Source organism: Hyperolius riggenbachi, chromosome 4, assembly GCF_040937935.1.
Source record: "Hyperolius riggenbachi isolate aHypRig1 chromosome 4, aHypRig1.pri, whole genome shotgun sequence".
Lineage (NCBI taxonomy): Eukaryota > Metazoa > Chordata > Amphibia > Anura > Hyperoliidae > Hyperolius > Hyperolius riggenbachi.
In genome coordinates, this window is record NC_090649.1 from 254,020,123 (window position 1) to 254,044,439 (window position 24,317).

A 24,317-nucleotide genomic window follows, 5' to 3' on the forward strand; every position below is an offset into this window, starting at 1 on the left:
ATGATGTTTTCAAAGTAAGTTTCCTCTCTGTAAGCAGGCTCTAATATATAGTCCTATAATGGCTTGATTAAACTCTTTCACAGTCAAGTTTGCATAAAGTCTTTTTGTGGCATTGATTACCCAACTCTTGAGGTGGTACTGAAATGCCAACATATGGTATGGCTTTAAAAGATACTGGACTATGAGTACTGATCCAAAAGTATGCTTTGTCCATCAGCTGTGCATAAAATTTGTGCAAGTTAACACATTTGCCAGATGCCTTGTAATCAGAGCCTGGTCATCCACAAAATGTAATCTTCAAGTCAATGGGAATTCTAGATTAAAAAAAAAACAGATACTTTCCTAAGAAGTGGGAAGCTCTAGGTCCTAATGAGCCTTCCCTCTCCTCTCCCGATGCCCTCGGTGCAGCGCTGGCTCCCCCGCTGTGGTGGACTTCCGAAGACAGGCGGCTCCATGCTGCGCATGCACAAGTGTGCAAGAGAGGGCGCTTGCGCATGCACAGTATAGAGCGGCCTGTCTTCAGGAGCACTCGGGCTTCCAACGACTTCCGAAGCCTCCCATTAGTGGCGGACACAGCAGCATTTGACCAAATTGGTACCTACGGAGGATCTTGAGCTGGAACAGGCACCGGGAGAGGAGAGGGAAGCCTTCCCTCTCCTTAGGTAAGTATCTGGCTTAAAAGAAAAAAAAAAAAGATTCCCTATGACTTTCAGTAGTGCTGAAATGGTACAAAACAAATACTGCATGGTACAAATTAAATACTGGGGAACATAAATACATGAGAAGTCCAAGACAATGTACAATCATGACATCCAGCAATACACTTACAAATGCATGCATAATGCATACCTCCCAACTTTTGAGATGAGGGAGAGACAATTAAGCCACGCCCCTGCCACACCCCTGATCACACCCACATCACACCCCAAGTCACGCATACCATAAAGATTTCATTAAAAAAATGTTGTTTTATAATTCAAACCACACTGGTCCTTTCTACCCTGGTTCATTTTTCTTCATATTATCATTTTAGAATTAGTAATATATCAATTTAAAGGATGGGAATAAAGTTTAAAGTCACATTTTTTAGTAGAGAAATATGTGTATTTACATAGAAAGAGGGACAAACTCCCGAAAGAGGGACAATGAGTAGGAAAGAGGGACAGAGCTCCCAAAGAGGGACTGTCCCTCCAAAAGAGGGACAGTTTGGAGCTATGCATAATGTGTGATTTAAGATATCACTTAAATTGTGTATTAAATTATGTATATAGGTCGAAACAAAAATGTTTCCCATCGTTGAAATCCCTTTGTGTCTGCACAAGTTATATGCGGAGCCAGCGGTATGACATCACCTTCACTCATATAGTACTACGCTAGCCAAGATCGCGCACAGCGGCTGCTGTCAGGCAACTGGCGCTTCCGTCGTACGCACTTAGCGTAGGACTGGCTGGCAGGGGGCGGGGACTCAAGCCACCATCTTCTGTTATTGTACAATCGGAATAATAGCAGTAGGGAACCGAAGCGCAGACGGTGTGTTGGGTAGTTATCAGCCAGGGATCTATAAGCAGCGCTGATCTGGCGCCGTGCGGCTCGCTTTCCCGGTGACAGGCAGCAGCCATGTCCGAGTCCGCAGGTGGACTAAAGGCCGGGGGAGGGGTGTGCAGAACTCGCAGCAACGGCCGAAAAAAGGGGAAGAAAAATAAAGTCAGAGCGTCCCCCTTTCCTACCCGGCTCCATCATCACCCACTGCCGAGCCGATCGGGGGAGAATGTAGGCAGCGTTTCTAGCCCGGGCTCCGGGGATTCACAGCCCGCCAGAGCGGCCCATTATAGACAGCTCCGGAGAGAGGTACGTATGTCTCCCCCCCCCCCCCCCCCCGTGATCAGCTGTTACCCTGCATGATGTCGCCTATGTGTGTAATCTGTGTCGTTGCAGTGTGACAAGTCAGAGCCAAAGGCAAGCAGTCTCACTGGTAACATACATTGCACTTCCTGTTTACAATTGGCTTGCCAATACAATAGTGTAGTGCTTCCTGATCTCTTGTTTATGTCTAGTAAAAGTAGAATTTCTATTCTCATTTGTGATTTGGATATAATGGAATGGTATTTAGGTTCCCATGCACAAAATCATTATCTGCTGAATGACAAGGAGAGAAAAGAAAAGGCATGTCTTGTTTACACACATAGGGCTCTATTCTCAAAGAGCCAAAAGTACCGCAAAATTTCACCGGTAAATTCCCGCCAGCGGTAAACTCCGCATTTTTTTAGCATTCACTAACATTTTCCGCATGTTTGCCGCATGCGGGAAAAAAGATGCGGAAACAGGCATTATTCATGCGGGAATCATGCGGTAAAAAGGTCGCATGAAAAAGTGTTTAAAAAAAAAAAGTTAAAGTCCACCAAGCACAGCCCTTAAGCCTCCACACTTCATTAAAGTCAATGGGATGCGGAATATATCACCTACTTCTTGTAGGTGATAAAAATTCGGTAATTAACGAAGAAAAGATGCGCCTGAACATCTTTGATAATTGATCTTTTATTGCGGAAAATACCGACTTTTGCGGAAATTTTACCGCATGAATCCCGCACTTTTATCACACTTTTTCCGCATGCGGAAAAAACATGCGGAACATTTTGAGAATCCCAACTTGCCGGTATTTTGGGTGCAAACTTCCCGCATGTACTTTACCGCATGCGGAAACTCATTGAGAATAGAGCCCATACAGTATATGTGACCTCACAACGTAATGTGAATAGCTGTACACCTTCAGAGTTGCAAAGTTAAGTGCATTTGTTATGTCTGCACAGGATCTTATGCTTATCAGCCTTCAGCTAAGGACAGATCTTTGATTCTCCCCAGTCACCAATCAGGACCAGATTTACATTTTGGGAATCTATAGGCATAAAAGTGTGCACGTTTGTCCACTGAACTTGGCTTGGCTGTCTCCATTGCTCCCCACCCCAAAGGAAGCGAAGGCTGGATAAGCAGGCTCCTCCAGTAGCTCATTGAAGCTTATAATATACACCATGGGTGCTAATGTCAGCATGGCTTTAATGAGACTCCGTAACAAAAATTGCATCCTGTTTTTTATCATCCTACAAGTTCCAAAAGCTATTCTAATGTGTTCTGGCTTACTGCAGCACGTTCTACTATCACCATCTCTGTAATAAATCAACTCATCTGCTGGTTCTGCTATGAACTTCCCCTTCCAGGCCCCTCTATGCACACTGCCTGTGTATTATTTAGATTAGGACAGCTTCTCTCTTATCTTTTACAAGCTGGATAAATCCTCCTCTGAGCTGGCTGGGCTTTCACATACTGAGGAATTACATACAGGCAGAGCTGTCTGCACTCTGCAGGAAGAAACAGCCTGACACTTCAGTGGATGATAGCTGCAGGGGGAAAGAAACACACAAATGATCTCTTGAGATTCAAAAGGAAGGGTGTATACAGCCTGCTTGTGTATGAATGTATTTTCTATGTGTGGACATACTGTACATCAACCTACTTCCTGTTTTGGTGGCCATTTTGTTTGTTTATAAACAAACTTTTTAAAACTGTTTATAACCACTTTTAATGCGGCGAGGAGCGCCGAAATTGTGACAGAGGGTAATAGGAGATGTCCCCTAACGCACTGGTATGTTTACTTTTGTGCGATTTTAACAATACAGATTCTCTTTAAGCCTGGTAAGCACATCCAATTTTTATAGGCTAATAATTGGCCAATTTTACCACTTTCAGGTAGTAGGAGTGAGGTACTTATCCGTTAGCCGGCAGGTGGCGCTAATTACTATTCCCCCTCCAGGCCGACATGGATAGTAGGGAAAGATGCAACTCTGGTGGAGTTTTGTCGCCACCTGCCGGATGCGCCCGGCTAACGGATAAGTACCATGAGTTCTTACCTACACAATAGGGCTGCACGATTTTAGGGAAAAATTGAAATTGCAATTTTTCTTTCAGAAATTGCGATTTTGATTTTTTTTTCACGACTTTTTTTTTTTCAATACAAGCTTTAGCACTAAACACACATACACACACAATGTGACAAACACACTCACAATAGGGCACAGAGGATGGGGCATGTACATATGCAATGGGACACACACGCACGCGCGCGCGCAGAGGATGAGCATGTACATACACAATGGGGCAGAGGATGGGCATGTACATACACAATAGGGTACAGACAGACACACTCCACACACACATTACACAGAGAACAAGCCTGGCAGAGTAAACAATATACTACCTCATCCCTGGTCTGGAGTCTGCGGTCTCTCACGTACGGGGTTAACTAGCTGCCGGCTGCATTGTGTGTGTGTGTGTGTGTGTGTGTGTGTGTGTGTGTGTGTGTGTGTGTGTCCCAAGTCCGACCTCCAGGCTGGCTCTGACAGTTCTTCTCCCCCTCACTTGGCACTGCAGCTCTGCAGCAGAGGCTTGCTCAGTTGCTCCTCAAGCTTCTCAGTCCTGCTTGGTGGCATGCGGAGGGTCAGCGGGCAATTCAAAACTGGCTCCGAGCTGTCTCCACGACACGTGCAGGGGGCGGAGCTACTCACGCTCTCTACAAACCCCTGCCTATTCATTCAATCTCGCGCTCCCTGCCTGGTGCTGCTGATTGGGCAGGGGGCGGATGGACACGGGGACCAGCAGTGCCACTGATGATTCTGAGCGGCCACCACCGGCCACAACATGGCGGCCGCCGTTTTGTGTAAACAGTGGCCACACAAAGCAAATACATTCGCATTGAACGCGGAAAAACAGCCGCAATGAAAAAAAATAGTGACTCTGGCGATACTAAAATCGTCTTGATGCACATCGCGATTTCGATTTAAAAACGATATATCGTGCAGCCCTATTACACAATATGTTCATAGGGCTTGATTCACAAAGCGGTGATAACTCAGTTATCACGCCTAAAAGACTTTAGGCGTGATAAGCGGTGCAAAGCTGAGTTATCACCGATTTGTGCTGCTCTTCGCGCGAAGCTCCCGCGCGCAAAGTTTTGCGCGCGTAGCGCACCGCGCTGCGCGCGCAACGTCCCATGGGGCTCAATGGATGCTGCGCGCGAAGCACGGCACACTGCGCGCGCAACGCGGTGCAAAACTTTGCGCACGGGAGAACGTGCGAGTTTCTTCTTATCACGCCTAAACTGAGTTTAGGCGTGATAAAGGGCTTTTCACAGGCGTGCAAACACTTTGCACCGCTTTGTGAATCAAGCCCATAGTATTCAAAGTCTGTTGGCCCTCATACTACATGGAAGTGGTAAAACTGGTCAATGATTGGCCAGTCAAAATTGGATGTGTGTATGCACCTTTAGGATGGTGAGTGCAGGTTGCTGGCAAATCCATGACTTGTGCCTAGTGCTAAATCCTACCCTCCAGGCAATTTACTGTGGGAGAGAACAGTGGTTTTCTGGTTTGTCATTGATCACAAACATCATTTGACTTGAAACAAATTGTTCTGGACTATTAGAGCATGACCCATCAGCTGAATAGAACATGGTTTCTGACTTGGTGTTATTCAAATTTTGGAATCTGAGCTGATTTGTCCATCAAATGATGATTATCAGTTATCACAGTTACGATTTTGATGTTCCTTATGCCGAATTATGCACACAAAGTGAAGTCATTGCACCATCTCCAGTAATGGCCTATGGTGGGTATTATAAACACGGCTGTGGATGGTGTACAAAAACTATCTGACGCCACAGTTTATGGTATTCTAGACTCCCACGCCTCTGTTTTCATTATAATACAGTAGAATCTTGTTACTGTAAGCTATGATATAGTAAACCTAGTCCCCAGGTTCCGACTATGCCCACTATAAATATACAATAGAAGATGAATCCTGAGATAGTAAACTACTTGGCTTGATCCCTTGGAGTTTACTATAAAGGGATTGTACTGTAAACCATTTTCCAAGAGCTTGTCAAATATGACCTTGTGGACACACTCACGTCCTTGTATGAGCGCCACCATGACGTGCAGGCACAACCTGTGCAATATCACAGAGCTGCTCGTGCACAGCTTTTTCCTCCATGAACTATCATGGCTGCACTCTTCTTCATGCACAAGTGTGGTCATACTGCGTCTGTGCAAGTAAAGCTGTGTCTGCACAGTAAGCGTGGATGTGAACTCCCAGAGGGTTCAGAGTGGCAGCGGTGGTCTACAGAAGGGCGACAAGGAAAGGCTCTGGAGGATTCTGAGGCTTCCCTCTTCTTAGGTAAGTAATGTTTTTACTTTGTCACCTCGGGTTCTCTTTTAACATTAAAAGGCATTTCATCACTGACAAAGCTATATTAAGATGGTATCTGCTTTTGAGAACAAAACAAAGCTTTGGACACACTAGCCTGTTGGCCACCCTGGCCTGTCAAAATGTGGGTCTTGTAATAGTGTACCTGTAGCTAATTTAAAAAAAACAAAAACTAGATGCTTGCCTTCAAGCCTCTGGATAGTCTAAAGGCTTCCCAGGAACGTACTCAATCTCACTGGTCCTGCACTGCGTCCCTCTAAACCAGGCATGGGCAAACTTGGCCCTCCAGCTGTTAAGGAACTACAAGTCCCACAATGCATTGCAGGAGTCTGACAGCCACAGTCATGACTCATAAAGGCAAATGCATTGTGGGACTTGTAGTTCCGTAACAGCTGGAGGGCCAAGTTTGCCCATGCCTGCTCTAAACCTATTTGACAAGAGTTTGTTAAAAATGCTCTTATGGCCGCACTCCTGTCTGTGTACAAGTGCATCCATACTAGGAATGTGTTGTTATGGTCCACGCATGCGCAGTAAAGTGATGGGACCTTGATTAAAAAATAAACCTCAGTAGCTGGATGTCACTGGATCCCCGATCTTCCTCCACCCCACTGTTCCAACGATAAATCCCTCACATAAATTTGACAAGGGCTTTTCGAATATTCTTCTACAGGCAGCTATAACTATTGGAGAAGCACGTTGCTCTGCAGGTTTAGTGGGTGCTGTGAAACGGCACTACAGGGAGGTACAATAGAATCTCGTTCTAGTAAACTCCAAGAGACCAGGAAAAGTGGTTGACTATATCAGAAGTTTACTATATCAGAAATTGTCATTTTCATGCACATAAAGTATACTATAGTGCTATATTTTAATTCAGTCAATAAACCTAAAATGGTTTTACATATTATTATTATTATTATTATTATTTTTTTTTTTTTTTTTTTTCAATGACACAAATGCACCACCAATGATCAGCGCACCACAGAGTCATTCAGACCACACACAGACATGCAGACCAAATTTTGGGTTGGTAAAGGGGGCCCCCTTTGCCTTACATGTAGCATACAATACTTGTGGCATACCAAAGCAGATAGTGCCGGCGTTACTCTTTAGCAACGTTGCACATTTGGTGGATGGACTACAAGGTCTAGAATACCTTAGGGCTGCAAAGCCAGGCAATAGGAATCCCAGGCTGGACAAATCAAAGCATGTGTCCGGTAACTGGGTAAGACAAAACTTCCTGTTCACACTTCGGCCAATCAAGCAGCCTCTTTCTAAAATGCAGCCAATTATCATGCAGTCCAACCCATGCAGAGCTCCGATACCTCTGCAGGCGGGACTAAGCAAGGTTTGGATTGCATGATGATTGGTTTTTATTATTTGATTATTGATATTATTTTATTATTTGATTATTGATTTTATTATTTAAAGTGGATCCGAAATGAACTTTTACACATTGCATAATTGGGTTCCTTTCCTATTGCTTATATGGCATCCCTCAAGCCAAATACTTTTTTGTTTTAATACTGTAATTCCCTATAAACTAAACAAGCCACACCCACAGGTTTTCAGAGAGCCAAGGCACTTTCAGACAGTAGCAAGGGCTCATGGGAGCTCAGTCTGGGCAGGAGGAGGGGGAGGTATTACTAGCCAGAGATTTCAGAGACAGAGGGGAGGAGGAGGGGGGATTAGGTTTTTTTGTTCAAGATGCAGATAAGCCTGCCTCTGTGTAATAACAACATGGCTGCTGTCATTGTATCATAAGAAGAAAGAATCATATTCTATTAAAGCTGTTTGCAGCTAGATTTGTTGTGTAAACTATCTAAACTTCAGATAAGATATATAGACAAGTTACTTGTTAGGCTGCTTTCACAGTGAGGAGTTACAGGCACACGTTAGTGCAGCCTGTAACGCACCCCACCGCACAGCAATGAAAAATCAATGGGCCCATGTTGCGTTACACAGCAACGCTGCACCTAGGTTTGAAGTGCAGCATACTGTGCGTTCTAGCGGCTTAAAGGAAAACTTAAGTCAAATAAAAAAAATGACATTTACTCACCTGGGGCATCCCTCAGCACCCCGAAGCTGGATGGTGCCCTCGCAGCCCCGCTCCGATCGTCCTGTCCCCGCCGGCGGCTACTTCCGGTTCGGCGACAGCCACCGACAGGCTGGGAACGCGGCTGATTTTCCGCGTTCCCAGCCGCTGCTATCACCCTCTATGCTGCTATAGCGTATATATAGACGCCGCGGGGACAGGACGATCGGAGCGGGGCTGCGAGGGCACCATCCAGCTTCGGGGTGCTGAGGGATGCCCCAGGTGAGTAAATGTCATTTTTTTTTATTTGACTTAAGTTTTCCTTTAAGCCGCGTCAGACTGTTTGCACATGCTCAGTATGGGTTTTTTTTTTTATTTCAGAGGCCGCTACGTAGCCAGGCACATGGCTACTTGACATTCACTGCACTTGCAGTGTTTACTTATTGGAGCGGCCGCTGATTGGCTGGCGGGACCACGTGATGCGGAGAGCTCCGCTCACGTGGTCTCTGCAGCGTCTCCGACAGACCAGGTGCACCAAGAGCTGCTTGTAACACAGCTCTTGGTAGCGTCCTGCTCCAACACCACCAGGCGTTGCATTAGGGGCACGTTATGTGCTCTATAACGGCCCCTAAATGCAACGTCATGGTGAGAAAGCAGCCTTATAGTTAGTTTTTTCATCTCGGATCCGCTTTAAAGCATCTTCTAACTTTACTCTGCGGTCAGCTATGAAAAGTAATCTGCTCCACAGAGGTAGCTGTTGAACTTACGGTGGTTTGCAAAAGTATTTGGCCCCTTGAAGTTTTCCACATTTTGTCATATTACTACCACAAACATGAATCAATTTTATTGGCATTCCACAAGAAAGACCAATACAAAGTGGTGTACACGTGAGAAGTGGAATGAAAATCATACATGATTCCAAATATTTTAAAGGATACCACAGCTGAAAAAAAGATTGCTGCAGTGTGTGGGGGGTTAAAAGTACATACCATTATCTCCTCTTGCCCCCCTCTGTTTGCAGCCGTTAGTGTAATATTGATCCTGGTGTCTGGCGACTTGATTGACCCCCCCCCCCCCATCCGGACATACTGTGCTCTGTGTGCGCAGTATGTCCTCCCCTCTTCACTTCTGGTCGGCGCATAGCGAGCGGCTCAGAAGCACGCTGATCCCTCCGTCTCCTCTGGGCTGCGTGTGCGCTCCATTACACCAAGCGTCACATGCTAATCATGTGACGCTTGGTGTAATGGAGCGCACACGCAGCCCAGAGGAGACAGAGGGATCAGCGAGCTTCTGAGCTGCTCGCTATGCGCCGGCCAGAAGTGAAGAGGGGAGGACATACTGCGCACACAGAGCGCAGTATGTCCGGGTGGGGGGTCAATCAAGTAGCCAGACACAGATATCAATATTACACTAATGGCCCTTACTCACGGGCTACAATTGTCGCTGCAACACGCGGCGCGCGCGTGTTGCGGCGACAGGTCGCCCGTGAGTATGAGGCGTTGCACGGGCGCGCACCCCGAACCGTCGCTCTTCGCTGATGTCGCCAGGCAATTGGCGCGGTCAATCACCTGGCGACAGTTGCCGCCGCAACTCCACCGCAACTGTCGCTAGTCCGCGTGGGTATGCGGACTAGCGACAGCAACAAGCAGGGAATACATTGAGCTTCCGGCGGGGGGAGGAACAACAGCGACAGCTTCCGCCTCATCAGTTGCCAGGTCCCTCCGCCGTGTGTATGCGAAGGGACCTGGCGACGAGCTGTCGCGCATACGCTCCCGTGTACTAGCGACAGGCCAGAAATGTTGCCCGTGAGTATGGGCCATAATGGCTGCAAATGGAGGGGGGCAAAATGATTCAAATGATTTGGTTCAAAGATCCGGATCTTTTCAATGATCCGATTCAAATGATCCGAATCCTTAAAAAGATCAGGACTTCCTATCACTAACCTGCTGCTTTGAGAGCTGCATAACGCAGCTCAATCTGACGTCCAACTTCAACACCACCTTACGTTGTGTTAGGGGCACGTTATGTGACCATAACGTCCCCTAAAACGCAACGTCTTGGTGTGCAAGTAGCCTAAGGGTATGTCTCTACCTGCTTTGCACATCTATAGACTGAAATCCTTGTCCATCCTTCCTTGCAAAACAGCTCCAGCTCAGTCAGATTAGATGGACAGCGTTTGTGAACAGCAGTTTTCAAATCTTGCCACAGATTCTCAATTGGATTTAGATCTGGACTTTCACTGGGCCATTCTAACACATGAATATGTTTTTGTTTTAAACCATTTCATTGTTGCCCTGGCTTTATGTTTAGGGTCGTTGTCCTGCTGGAAGGTGAACCTCCACCCCAGTCTCAAGTCTTTTGAAGATTCCAAGAGGTTTTCTTCCAAGTTTGCCATGTATTTGGCTCCATCCATCTTCCCATCAACTCTGACCAGCTTCCCTTTCCCTGCTGAAGAGAAGCACCCCCAGAGCATGATGCTGCCACCACCATATTTGACAGTGGGGCTGGTGTTTTCAGAGTGATGTGCAGTGTTAGTTTTCCGCCGCACATAGTGGTTTACATTTTGGCCAAAACGTTCAATGTTGGTCTCGTCTGACCAGAGCACCTTCTTCCACATGATTGCTGTGTCCCCCACATGGCTTGTGACAAACTGCAAACGGGACTTCTTATGCTTTTCTGTTAACAATGGCTTTCTTCTTGCCACTCTTCCATAAAGGCCAACTTTGTGCAGTGCACTAATAGTTGTCCTATGGACATATTCCCCCACCTGAGCTGTAGATCTCTGCAGCTTGTCCAGAGTCACTTGACTGCATTTCTGATCAGCGCTCTCCTTGTTCGGCCTGTGAGTTTAGGTGGACAGCCTTGTCTTGGTAGGTTTACAGTTGTGTCATACTCCTTCCATTTCTGAATGATCGCTGAACAGTGCTCCATGGGATGTTCAAGGCTTTGGAAATCTTTTTGTAACCTAAGCCTGCTTTAAATTTCTCAATAACTTTATCCCTGACCTGCCTGGTGTGTTCTTTGGACTTCATGGTGTTGTTGCTCCCAATATTCTCCTAGACCACCTCTGAGGCCATCACAGAGCAGCTGTATTTGTACTGACATTAAATTACACACAGGTGCACTCTATTTAGTCATTAGCACTCATCAGGCAATGTCTATGGGCAACTGACTGCACTCAGACCAAAGGGGGGCTGAATAATTACGCACACCCCACTTTGCAGTTATTTTTTTTTTAAATGTTTGGAATCATGTATGATTTTAATTCCACTTCTCATGTGTACACCACTTTGTGTTGGTCTTTCACGTGGAATTCCAATAAAATTGATTCATGTTTGTGGCAGTAATATGACAAAATGTGGAAAACTTCAAGGGGGCAGAATACTTTTGCAAACCACTGTATAGCTCATTTTCACTTAAGGCTAGTACACACTAGCAATTTTGATTGGCCAATGATTGGTCAATTTTACCACCTCCATGTAGTATGAGGGACAAACAGATTTTCTATTCTATGCATATTATATAGGTAAATGGTCATACTACATGTAGGTGGTAAAATTGACCAATGATTGGCCTATCAAAATTGCTAGTGTGTACTAGGCAATACTCTGACTCATTTATTGACTGCCAGTAAATGTGAGCAATACCACAATATGTTAGAAACCCTGTAGAATAACAACTTATATGTTCACGTGTAAATAAGCCAATATTTGCCTACAGTCCCCTTAATTTGTGGAGTTGAACTGTTTCACTTTAAATTATTATAAACTGAGCAGCAAGCAGATAGATAACACAAAATCTGCAGCAGAGAGCAAAGAGACTACAATGGAAGAATAGAAAGCGGCAATCCTAAAGGGGTTCTGTGGATATTTTTTAAAACTGACACTTACCTGGGGCTTTCTACCGGCCCCCTGCAGCTGTCCTGTCCTGCACCGTCCTCTATGATCCTCTGTTCCCCACCGCCGGTCACATTTTTAGTCTAACTAAATGAATGCAACTGTGCGGCCTCGCACGTCCTCGCTCCCGCTCGTGTATGCAGCTCAGTAGTACATTGTTAGGAAGTCTTGCCTAAGGACTCCTTACTGAAAAGGTATTGACGTTTTGAATAGGAAGAGCCGAGATTGGAACCTTGCCCTCTTATGTCAGAGGCAATGCCCTTAACCAGTAAACTATCCAGCCACTGCTAGCAGAGTGGTTGCCAGTGCTCATTGCCTGGCAGCTGTTCTGGCTATTGTGAATCGCTGGCCCAGAACAACCATGCTGTTCAGGTGTAGTTTCATGCATGCTTGTTTCAGGTATGTGACTCACAAAATAAAAAAATGAGCATCATGGCCAGGTAGTTTGCATCATTATAGTGGACCTAAACTCTGTCATGACATATTAAAATGTGCCTGAGCTGATATGTTGAGCTAGATTGTGTGTACAATGCAAAGCATACAAACTAGGTTGTGTTCCCTTTCTTCTTTTTATGCTTGAAAGTGTGAATCATTCAGGTGTGCAAGTGATCGTTTCTATCCAGTCGGGACTATAGTGTAATCCTCACTGACAAGGAATTACAGATATCAAACTCTTGCCTGGCAGAGAACACCTTCTGAGTGCAGGGAATAGATGAAAAAGGTCAATAGTTCATATATTTGAGCTCTGAGACTGTTTGAATGTATCATTTTTATCATACAATACAACATTATGCCTGGTACACACCATGCTTCATTTCCAGGGGGGTAGGCTGGTAGTGTTTCAACTGGCTAAAAGAGCCTGGGGAGAACACACTTTAACTTAGGCCATTTCCCCCTTTGACCTCCGGCCAAGTTGGACTCCTTACTAGATAACCTAAAAACCTCTAGGTATGCATATTGTATACTACCCCACCTCTTGTTCTCCCCCCACCCCCATTTCCTTTATATTGTAAGCTCGCAAGTGCATGGCTCTCTCACCCTTTTGTGTCTTGGAATTTTATACATAGTGTCCATCATGTTAAAGTTGTCACTGTAATGACCAATTCTGTATTTTCTACCAGTGTCTATATTTGGTTGTATACCATTGTCTGTATTATATGTACCCCATATTTGTTTCTTACTTCGTGTAGCGCCATGGAATATGTTGGCACTTTATATACTGTATATTCTGGCGTATAAGACCACTTCTTAACCCTTGAAAATCATCGCAAGTCAGGTGTCGTCTTATATGCTGGGTGTCATTGATGCCAGGTAATATGCCCTATCCTGTTACCGACTCTAAGATCTCACTGCTGAGTACTGTAGTGAAGCGACGCAGGCACACATATGTGAGATATGAAAGGCAGAGGAGGCAAATAGTATACAAGGGTGGGCCAGAAGGGTGAAAGAGGCATGTTTTATGGGCACAGTGCAATCTATTCTTCCATACTGCTCTGATAAACAGGTAGTCAAGGAAAGGTGACCATTAAAAACAATGGTGCATGAGCCAGCCTGGGGCCCCGGGAACTCTCACTGCCTGGGGCCCCAGAACCAGCATCTAACACCATGTGTGAGCACAGCCAAACCCTTGGAGCTGCCACCCCCAAGGCCTGTCTCCAACTGCTCTAAAACTTACCAAACACACAAATGGAGAAACTCACTCCCAAACAGTTCTCTGCTGCTTTATAAAGCCTGCAGGCTGCTTATAAGCCAATGAGAAGTGCACACATATGTTACACCTAGCTTGCAGTGATTAATCAAACAGAAGCTGAGCAAGTCAGCAAGTCGTTGGAGAGGGCTTCAGTTGCATATAGACAATGACTATATGACCAGCAGGGGGCACCAGCGTGCAGGATATTCCCTCTCATCTGCCCCCCTCCTAACTAAACTGCATGGGATACTACAATAAAATTAAAAACAATGGTGCATGAGCCAGCCTGGGGCCCCGGGAACTCTCACTGCCCGGGGCCCCAGAACCGGCATCTAATACCATGTGTGAGCGCAGCCAAACCCTTGGAGCTGCCACCCCCAAGGCCTGTCTCCAACTGCTCTAAAACTTACCAAACACACAAATGGAGAAACTCACTCCCAAACAGTTCTCTGCTGCTTTATAAAGCCTGCAGGCTGCTTATAAGCCAATGAGAAGTGCACACATATGTTACACCTAGCTTGCAGTGATTAATCAAACAGAAGCTGAGCAAGTCAGCAAGTCGTTGGAGAGGGCTTCAGTTGCATATAGACAATATTATGTAGAAACCGCTGCGCTCTCCAAACCTGCAATAACACATAAACTCCACATAGGGTAATATTGTATGATCAATACAGTCTCTCCACACCCCTAGTGACTTGTGCTCCCCAAGCAGCAATTCTTGGTGCTCCCACTTCCCCTTTTCCTAAATGCTCACCAGATATATACCACCCCAGTTTTCAGGTGGATCTTAAGCAGTGATTGATAATCAACTCTCTTGGCTCTGTAGGGGAAATGAAAGGAACTCCACATAGGGTAATACAGTTCAGATAACAGGACAACTTTTAAAACAGCACTATCTTCAATTCCCACAGTGTCACCAGGTGAATGTGTCACTCCACACTACAAGCCACACTTCTCACCAGATGGAGCCCACCTCTCAATTCAGGTGGAGACTGCGTTATTATTGCTTCCAATCAAGCCACGAATGATGCCTCTTTAAGATAACTCGTTTAATCCAGATAAAATTCTCCATAAAACGATAAAACAATAGAAAACCACATAGCGTAATATAGTCATAAAAAAGAAGCCTCTGCGCGCTCAATGCATTACACTTACGCGTCCAGAGTTTAAATCAGCGTATCACATAGTAAGCATGCCAATGCCCATCCGCCGTCCGGTGTGCTATTCAGGTAGCCACGCTCTCATCTATCCGCGCAGTCCCGCTCCACTCCTTTCCCCGGATCAAGGTTTTCCGCCGTGCACCAAAGTGTAGACCGGCCGGTCCGCTTCCTGGTGTGCGTTCGACGTCAGACGTAGCTCCGCCCGTCTGGTGTGCGTTCGACGTCAGGGCGGAGCTACGTCTGACGTCGAACGCACACCAGGAAGCGGACCGGCCGGTCTACACTTTGGTGCACGGCGGAAAACCTTGATCCGGGGAAAGGAGTGGAGCGGGACTGCGCGGATAGATGAGAGCGTGGCTACCTGAATAGCACACCGGACGGCGGATGGGCATTGGCATGCTTACTATGTGATACGCTGATTTAAACTCTGGACGCGTAAGTGTAATGCATTGAGCGCGCAGAGGCTTCTTTTTTATGACTATATTACGCTATGTGGTTTTCTATTGTTTTATCGTTTTATGGAGAATTTTATCTGGATTAAACGAGTTATCTTAAAGAGGCATCATTCGTGGCTTGATTGGAAGCAATAATAACGCAGTCTCCACCTGAATTGAGAGGTGGGCTCCATCTGGTGAGAAGTGTGGCTTGTAGTGTGGAGTGACACATTCACCTGGTGACACTGTGGGAATTGAAGATAGTGCTGTTTTAAAAGTTGTCCTGTTATCTGAACTGTATTACCCTATGTGGAGTTCCTTTTATTTCCCCTACAGAGCCAAGAGAGTTGATTATCAATCACTGCTTAAGATCCACCTGAAAACTGGGGTGGTATATATCTGGTGAGCATTTAGGAAAAGGGGAAGTGGGAGCACCAAGAATTGCTGCTTGGGGAGCACAAGTCACTAGGGGTGTGGAGAGACTGTATTGATCATACAATATTACCCTATGTGGAGTTTATGTGTTATTGCAGGTTTGGAGAGCGCAGCGGTTTCTACATAATATTTACTCCGAATTGGACTTTATCTGCAGCGATCCCAATACCGATTGGACAGTGAATATAAGTGTCATATATGAATTGTGGACTTTAGACATATGTGCAGTATATAGATTGTGGCGCAGTGTGTGTTTTAATGCATATATCGACAATGGCTATATGACCAGCAGGGGGCACCAGCGTGCAGGATATTCCCTCTCATCTGTCCCCCTCCTAACTAAACTGCATGGGATACTACAATAAAATTAAAAACAACAGTTTAGTTAGGAGGGGGGCAGATGAGAGGGAATATCCTGCACGCTGGTGCCCCCTGCTGGTCATATAGCCATTGTCTATATGCAACTGAAGCCCTCTCCAACGACTTGCTGACTTGCTCAGCTTCTGTTTGATTAATCACTGCAAGCTAGGTGTAACATATGTGTGCACTTCTCATTGGCTTATAAGCAGCCTGCAGGCTTTATAAAGCAGCAGAGAACTGTTTGGGAGTGAGTTTCTCCATTTGTGTGTTTGGTAAGGAAAGGTGACCAATCTAACCAGTCAATCGCCTATATACTGGGTACCACATACAGTACAGCACCAGTATCTGTTCATACATAGCACCAGTATATGTTTTTTTAATTTTTATTTGGTGTGCGTTGGAAGAAGGGTAGTCTTATACAGCGAGTATATCCCAAACGCTATATTTTAACTGGAAAAGTTGGGGGGTCGTCTTGTACGCCGAAATATTTAATGGTGTACAGTAGGTTCCTTTTGGTGCCTCACTATAACTAAGAGTTCTCCTATGTGGTAGTTTTAAAGTACAGTAGTTAAAATTTTGGTATGTGACCACCCATCACTTCATATTATATCTAAGACATGAGTAAAGGAGTAAAAAGCAGGCATAGGGCATTGTTAAAGTGAAACTGAAGCCAAAAAAAAAAAAAAAAAGATATAGTGAATTGTATCTGTAGTACGGATAATTAATAGAATATTAGTAGCAAAGATAAGTCACATATTTTTATTTTCAGTTATATAGTTGTTGTTTTTTATATAACATTGTATCAGTCTCTAATATTTGCAGTTTACACACTACAGTCAGCATTCTAAATGATTTTGCAGAGCAGGTTAGTGAGTGAACTTTTGAACTTTACTCTGCAGAAAAAAACAAAATACAGTGACAGTTGAGATAATAAGCTTCAGAAGACAGAGCTCTCTGCGACTTTGAAAGTTGTGGAGCTCAGATAAGCTCTTTTGCATAAATAACTGGAGTTTCTTAACTTTTCTTGTACTGGAAACAATATGAGACTCGTATCTCTGCTGCTACTGTTTTATTTCTTAGATGTACTACACATGCAAATCATATCATAAGTTTATTTTCACTTCAGATTCCCTTTAAAGCACTTACAGAACCGTTTGTATGGTCCAGTAAGAAAGCATATCCATGTTATTTTGCATGAAAAGCTGCTGTGGTTCTCTGCACCATCTCTCTGAGATCATTCTTCTCTTCCTTTTCAATAAAGTGCTCAGAAAGTCAGCAGTTTGTAGCAAAATGACAGATGATTTATACCACTGTATAGTATGTGCTATCAAATGCCAAACTGTCAGATTTCTGCTACTTCGTCAAACTGAAAGTTTTAATTGGTTTCTCTTATTTCTGTGAAGGTATTTTTGACAAAAGCAAAGTCAGAAAAGAAGACTGTAAAATCAGAAAAGAACAGCAGCACAACAGCCCAAAGCCCAGCAGCTCATCGTTGTGAACAACGGAATCACCATAAACAGAAAAACCGATATAACCTTCAGCATGCTAAGACTAATTCCCCACGAAAAATGGACAAGCTTAAGACTGATTCTGAGCTGTCCAATAGTTCTGTACGAAAAACTGATAAGAAACCCTTGACAAGTGCTGAAAACGTCCAAAATATAAAACCAAGAAAGGAGATTTTTACTACAGATGACAAAGAAATCAATTATGCAGGAGCAAAGTTTAATGAACCACCATCCCCGAGTGTCCTTCCAAAGCCCCCAAGTCATTGGATGGACATGAGCACTCAGCATTCCAATCAGTGTAAGGAACTAATGACCTACCATTTGAAAACACTGCTGAAAGTCCAGTCGTAATCACCCCACTTTAATATGACGCTTTTGTTCATCAACTATACAACCATGTCCAGCATTTTACAAGAAGTTCCAACCTTTTCTCTTTAGTTTCTGGTATTCTTTCTTTTGTTTTCTTTCTTTTCTTTTTTTTTTCTTTTAGAACATAAATGGGACTTCCATTTTACATTTCTGTACAGAAGTCTAGTATTATATTTTGTATGGTTGTGTAAATAGTGTACACAGTGTAATATGTGTATATCCTTGTTTATACTCCAAGTAAATTTTTAGTTTTGTTAGAAAAGGATGTATTTTGACCTCACAAAAGTTTAGGTGTTTTATAATGCAAGGTGAAAATGCTTCTGTGCAGTGAAATGAAATACAAAAACCTTTGTAATCCTGCGCTAATTATATACATCTATAAAAATGTATTTCATTCCAGTCCTTGAAAGAGTTGGGTGGAGTTTTGGGGCATTTTGTAACATCTTCAGATGCCTAAAGTTTCAGATTTAATAGATATGAGAATGCTATTGTTTGCAAAACCATGTATGTTGCACACAATTGGATTTTACCAATAGTTTTTCTTTTTGCTACATTTTTAAAATTGGAGCATAGAATCAAATCTAGTTATACCCCTTTATCCCCCAAACATTTTGGAGTATTGTTACGACATAGGGTACAAAATAAATGTCCATAATTCCCAATCCAATGATGCTTACTGCCTTCATGGCCCTGGACTGCTCTAATATACAGCACTCCTCCAGCCCATGGCCCACCACTGAGACTTTGCAGCTTTCCTCTGAAGATCAGGGAGGTGGAGCAGTTGTATGACTTACTTCTACACCAGTATAATTGTACATGTGGGCAGTTTTTATTTTTGCTTCTGTCAGATCCACAGTACATATGAGGTGGTAAAGGGGTATAATTGCAGTTTTAAACTGCAAACAGTATCAGGGGAAAATGTATTATTTCTTTAGAATTGAAGTGGACATCTAGCCAAAAATGAATATTTCAGGGGTCCTCCTGTAAGGGAAACTTATAATTGCTTCCCGTGTCTTCTCCCTGGAAGCCCCGAAACAGCCATCTACTGGTGCGTAGCCCTGCCCCCTGAAGAAAAATGAAATTTTTGCTTTTATTATCGAGATAGAGAAAACAGGATGATGGGTTTTCAGGGGGCAGGGCTATGCGTCTGAAGCCGGCTGATATGAAGCTTCGGGGGAGAAGACACCACAGGTAATTTCCCTTACAGGAGGACCCCTGAAACTGACATTTTTGGCTGGATGTCCGCTTTAGAGATAAGCATGGTTCTATTCTCTACCTTGAGTACACCCACCCACCATATACCCATTAAGTAAAAAAATATCTTTCAATTTGTCAATGAAATTGTGGTTATATGACCACTGTGGCTGCTGTTTTGGGGTATGTTCCCACTGCAGTTGCATTTAACTATAAAAAAAATACTATAATAACCTGTGCTTTAAATTTTTCAAAAGTTGTGATCACTGTGGCCAGAGTTTCTGTGTCATCCTTAGCTAGGTTATTTCTGCCAATGCCAGCTAGAGTTGGCAAAGTCCAAACCCCACTATGGCTATATAGACAGTACTGAGGTGCTCATGACAAGCCAGTAGTGTAGTGCCTCGTTAGTCTTGCCTCCAGAATGAAGAAGACTGTGAAATGGTCTGTGGACCACAAATTGTTTAAAAAATTTTAATCAAGTGAAATTTTTTAATTGAATATATGGCAATAAAGATGGTTAAGGGAGGTACTCAAGGCTCAACTTAGGTCTCTTTGTGATTTTGAATTAAAAGTTCAATTCATAAATAAGATATATCCCACATACATCGATTGGCTAATGTCAAAATAAATAAACTAATTTGGCCTCCCCATTTCTTTTGCAATGTATTTGTGTGTTTTTGTTTCGATATCCTTGGCATGCATGCATTGAAGTCAGAAAATTCTAATGTGCATATCTCACTGACCCAAGAAGGGAAACAAAACAGCTGATATTTGCATTTGAATAGCATTGGTCCCTGTAATGTAGTGGGACTCATTCAGGCCGAAATACTTTAGGCTCTGTTCCCACTAGAGCAGGTGATCGGCTCCTATTTTATAAATAGGAGTCATTCACACGTGTCACCCTGCAATGGTTCCGTGGGAACTTTTGCAGTAAGCGGATTGCACTTCTGTGCAGTCCGCAGTAATTCCGTGCACGTTGATGCGTTCCCCCACATAGCCTCTCCCCCCCCCCCCCCCCCCCCCCCAGCACATGACACACCTGTCCATTGGCTGCACGTGGTCTGGCACCAAGTCACCTGCAGGGACTCTGTCCCTTGAGCGACAGTTCAGGCCCAAGCACTGTACAGACACATCTGTAGCCTATAAGCCAGCGACATGTCCTGTTCGTGTTGAAAGGGCAGAAGGGATGACGTTGCATGCCTGAGCATGCAAGTGGTGAAACAATGAGCTCTGCTGTTCTCTGCCACGACATTAAGGCACTCTGTATCTCAGGATTGCCATACACACACTAGATTTTAGGTAGAAACAGCCCCATCCGGCTGCTTCAGCCAAGAACCATTCAAAAAATGGTCGTGCAAACAGTCCAGTCCACCAAGTCTCATTGATCCTTAATCTAGCAAAGCAGCTTGTGTGGCTAGGAAGTAAAAGCAATCAACCATGTCTGCTCCTTATGCGCAATCATTCATATAATTCAAATCATTTTCTTAGAAGCCAAAGTAGATGCAGTACAACTGAAAATGTTCCTGTCCAAGCCATAATTCCAGAAACCATGTCAGGCAATTTCCAGTCTGCACTTTACCCTCACCTGCTCTTGCGTTTGATCACCAAAGTTTGGGCCATACGACCGCTTCTACTAAAGGAGTTCCCTGGGCTCTACCTCATGTGAGATCCCCCTTCTATTTATTTTCCTATCACTATGAGATGTCAATCCAGTAGCTTTAGTAGCAATGCTCCCCTATTGGTGGATAGACTGATCAAATCTGGCAATATCTCTGGTACAAATTCCTGGGGATAAGAGCCCACATTGATCATTCAGACTACCAAAAGGGAACATGAGGGCAGAGGGATATGAAGGCTACCACATTTATTTCCTTTCAAACATTACCATTTGTCTGGTGTTCTGCTAATGTCTTTGGCATCAGTAGTGTCACTCATACACCTGAAACAAGCATGCAGCTAATCCAGTCAGACTTGGTCTTACAGGATAGGGGCCAATAAAGTACCTTTGAAGAACAATAGTTTCAATAAAACGTAACCTTTAAGTATAAAGTATTAAACCCATATGTGCAATATATACAACAGGACTGTGTAAAATGGTCTGTGTGATGGCACCTAAATCAAAGAGTGGAGGAAGAGAGGTCTTTGCTGATTAACTACCCCCTCCCCGTTATAACCCATAGGCTGAAGTGGACTTGTATACCAGCACTGCATTTGGGGTGTAGCTATCCCTCTAACTCCCACACTCTTAGTCCAGATCTAAGTAGCAAACAGAACAAATAAAGAGCACACCTGTATGGGGAAACTGAGTAACACTAACATCTGCTGCGTGCTAGCATAGATGTGGATGATTGCAGTAGCTACCACACTGCACGACCAGCCTTAGGGCTCTTTTCCACTATGAAATGCGATCGCAATCGCGGTTCAATTTCCACCATGCGATTGCGATTGAGCTACTATATTCGTTATAGTCCAGCTCAATCGCATACAAAACGCAGCAGGACAACGATTGCGCTTTGAACAAAATCGCATCGCAATTGGATCGCACTAATGGAAAATGCTGCTGCAGTTTCCATTAGTTTAATGTACCTTGCGATTTGCCAACAGAAGCAAATTGCAAATCGCAGGCTAGTGGAAAAAGGCCCTAAGGCCTACTAAATAGATAGTGTTCCCCTCAGAAGTGGCTGTTCAGGCTGATTACCTCACACACAGACCTACACTAGGAGATCAAGGTGCAGAGTGCTACATATATACAGTGCTAACAGACCCACTCAACATGTTTCACCTATACGGGCTTTGTCAGGAGTAAAAAGGTAGTGCAAAGCAATTATATAGCATAACAGCCCCCCCACCACATCAAACACATATAATGTCCCCCAGCATAAAAGTCACAGCTTTTTGAACAGCTTTTAAAGAGATGTATCCCAATTGATACCTTTTGGAAATGGGTAAGGGATATGTCAGTACTAAACTCGGAAAAATAGTATATATACACAAACGGTCTGAACTCTATTTCCACAAGCCTGCACGCGTCACGGCTCCCCTTTGCAATGTGTGCAGTACAGCATATCGAGAACTATACGTGGCGCCTAAGGACGTGTAGAGAGGAGGGGAAACTACCACCCTTTCCCTGCCCATAATTGACGTTTTGCTCAGTTGAATATTACGGCTGAGCAGAAAGGGGGGCACTGGAGGGTGAGAATGGTGCTGTGACATATGTCACAGCACCACAGATAAAACACAATTATAAGTATGTTCAGCACTACCTAGGTCAGGGGTACTTGGAAGTTTTGACAAGCACACAATTCAGCTGTCCGTATAAAAAAGGCCTAAGGAGTAGGCCTGAACGATTTTAGGAAAAGATTGAATTGCATGATTTCTGTCAAAAATGGTTTTCGATTCACAATTTTTGATAAACAATGGATTAGCACATCGATGGTGAGTATAAGTAGCCCCAATATAGATAGCCCAGTGTAGGCGCCCCCAGTATAGTTTATAATACCATACCTGGGATTGATTGTCCCCTATCCAGATCCATGTGGGGAACTTTAGATAAAATCTTTTTAGAAAATATTCTCCTGTGCATTTTAGGAAAAACTTACGACCTACCGTTAATTCAAAATGGCATATTGTATACCAGATAGCCTGGAGGACGAATTTGGCGTTTCCTTTAAAGAAAACGTGATCAAGGACCAATCAGCCTACCAGGAAATTAAGGGACATTTCAAGATTCATAAGGCACTATTGATTAAGCAGTTGAAGCGCAAATGGAATTCCTCATTGTTAGACTCTTATTACAAAGCAGGTGTTGTGTGTGTGAAAATTTACTTACTGAACTTACTTACTGAACGTTTTGTAAAAAAAATGGAAAGAAAGTGCATTAAAACATGGTTTGGAAGTAGTTCAGCTGTTTGCAGAAGAGGAGAAAGAACAATTTAGGGCTCGTTTCCACTATAGCGAATCCGCATGCGGGCACTGCATGCGGATTTGTATACTCAATGTTAGTGGATGGGGCTGTTTCCACGTGTGCGGCGGCGTTTTTCGGTGCGGGAAAAATCTGCACGACAGGGTCGTCAGATTTCGCGTGCGGCAGGAATGCGGGCGAATCACCGCTAATGCATTCAATAGGGAAATCGCATGCGGCTTTGTCATGCGGATTTCCCCGCGATTTCGCATGAAAGGCAATGGTACTTTACACAGGCAGTGACATGGGTAAATTCGCCTGGCTCCTTGCCATGCGAAATCGCGGGTAAATCCGCATGGGGAAACACAGCCGCATGCGATTTCTTCAGCGGTGGAATCCAGGCGATTCCGCACTGCTACAGTGGAAACGAGCCCTAAAAGAAATTACATCAGCAGTTCAGGAGAGTATTTCTGTCCTGAACTTATTTCAAAATAATGAACATTTCGCTCCTCTCAATGAACAGCTGAAACATCAAATCGAAAAAATACAGACAGAAATTAAAAAGATAAACAGGCGAAATTCGCAAAGGATCTAGCCAAATGGGACATGGATAAGGCCCTCGACCCGATAGAGAGATTAAATAAGAAAAGAGATTACAATAGGAGACGGAGGGGAAACAGAACCTCAGATGAAGGATCAGGAGGAGAAACGGACACCTCGATAGGATCAGGTACAAGTTCTAAAAAGTCGGTGTCTTTTTTAGACAAAGAGGAAAGAAAAGGTCAGAGGGGGAGGAGTTATAAAAGAAAAGAAAGAAACAAAAGGACCAGAAGCAGACAGAGGAAATGGCAGAATTGGGGGAGGGAGCAATCGAGAGTAGAGGAGAATGGCAGACAGGGAAGAGACAGAGAAGAGAGACAGGGAGCCACAGGGGGGAATGATAACCCGGAGCAAAACGGATCAATGGAAGAAATAGGAGAAGAGGATTTGACAGTCATAAATCTCTCCAGATTCCAACTAGGCAAACATCATCTGTCTCTATTAAGAAGAGGGTTATCCTTTTCACCAGTTGTTAAGGGAGATTGT

The 24,317-nt window shown here is 44.2% G+C and overlaps 1 protein-coding gene across 1 annotated transcript; it reads left to right on the top strand.

Annotated features, from left to right (window-relative positions):
* Positions 1-1,447: 1,447 nt before the first annotated feature.
* On the top strand, positions 1,448-19,980 carry PNRC1 (proline rich nuclear receptor coactivator 1). The gene is made up of 2 exons (XM_068279399.1): positions 1,448-1,848; positions 17,663-19,980. The coding sequence occupies exons 1-2, from the start codon at positions 1,618-1,620 to the stop codon at positions 18,116-18,118; spliced, it is 687 nt and encodes a 228-aa protein (XP_068135500.1). The 5' UTR covers positions 1,448-1,617; the 3' UTR covers positions 18,119-19,980.
* The last annotated feature ends 4,337 nt before the right edge of the window (positions 19,981-24,317 follow it).

Excerpts from the sequence above, each read along its gene's own strand:
- PNRC1 (XM_068279399.1), top strand. The coding sequence starts at position 1,618 with ATGTCCGAGTCCGCAGGTGGACTAAAGGCCGGGGGAGGGGTGTGCAGA. Across the intron at positions 1,849-17,662 it reads ATAGACAGCTCCGGAGAGAG|GTATTTTTGACAAAAGCAAA; the intron begins GTACGTATGTCT and ends ATTTCTGTGAAG.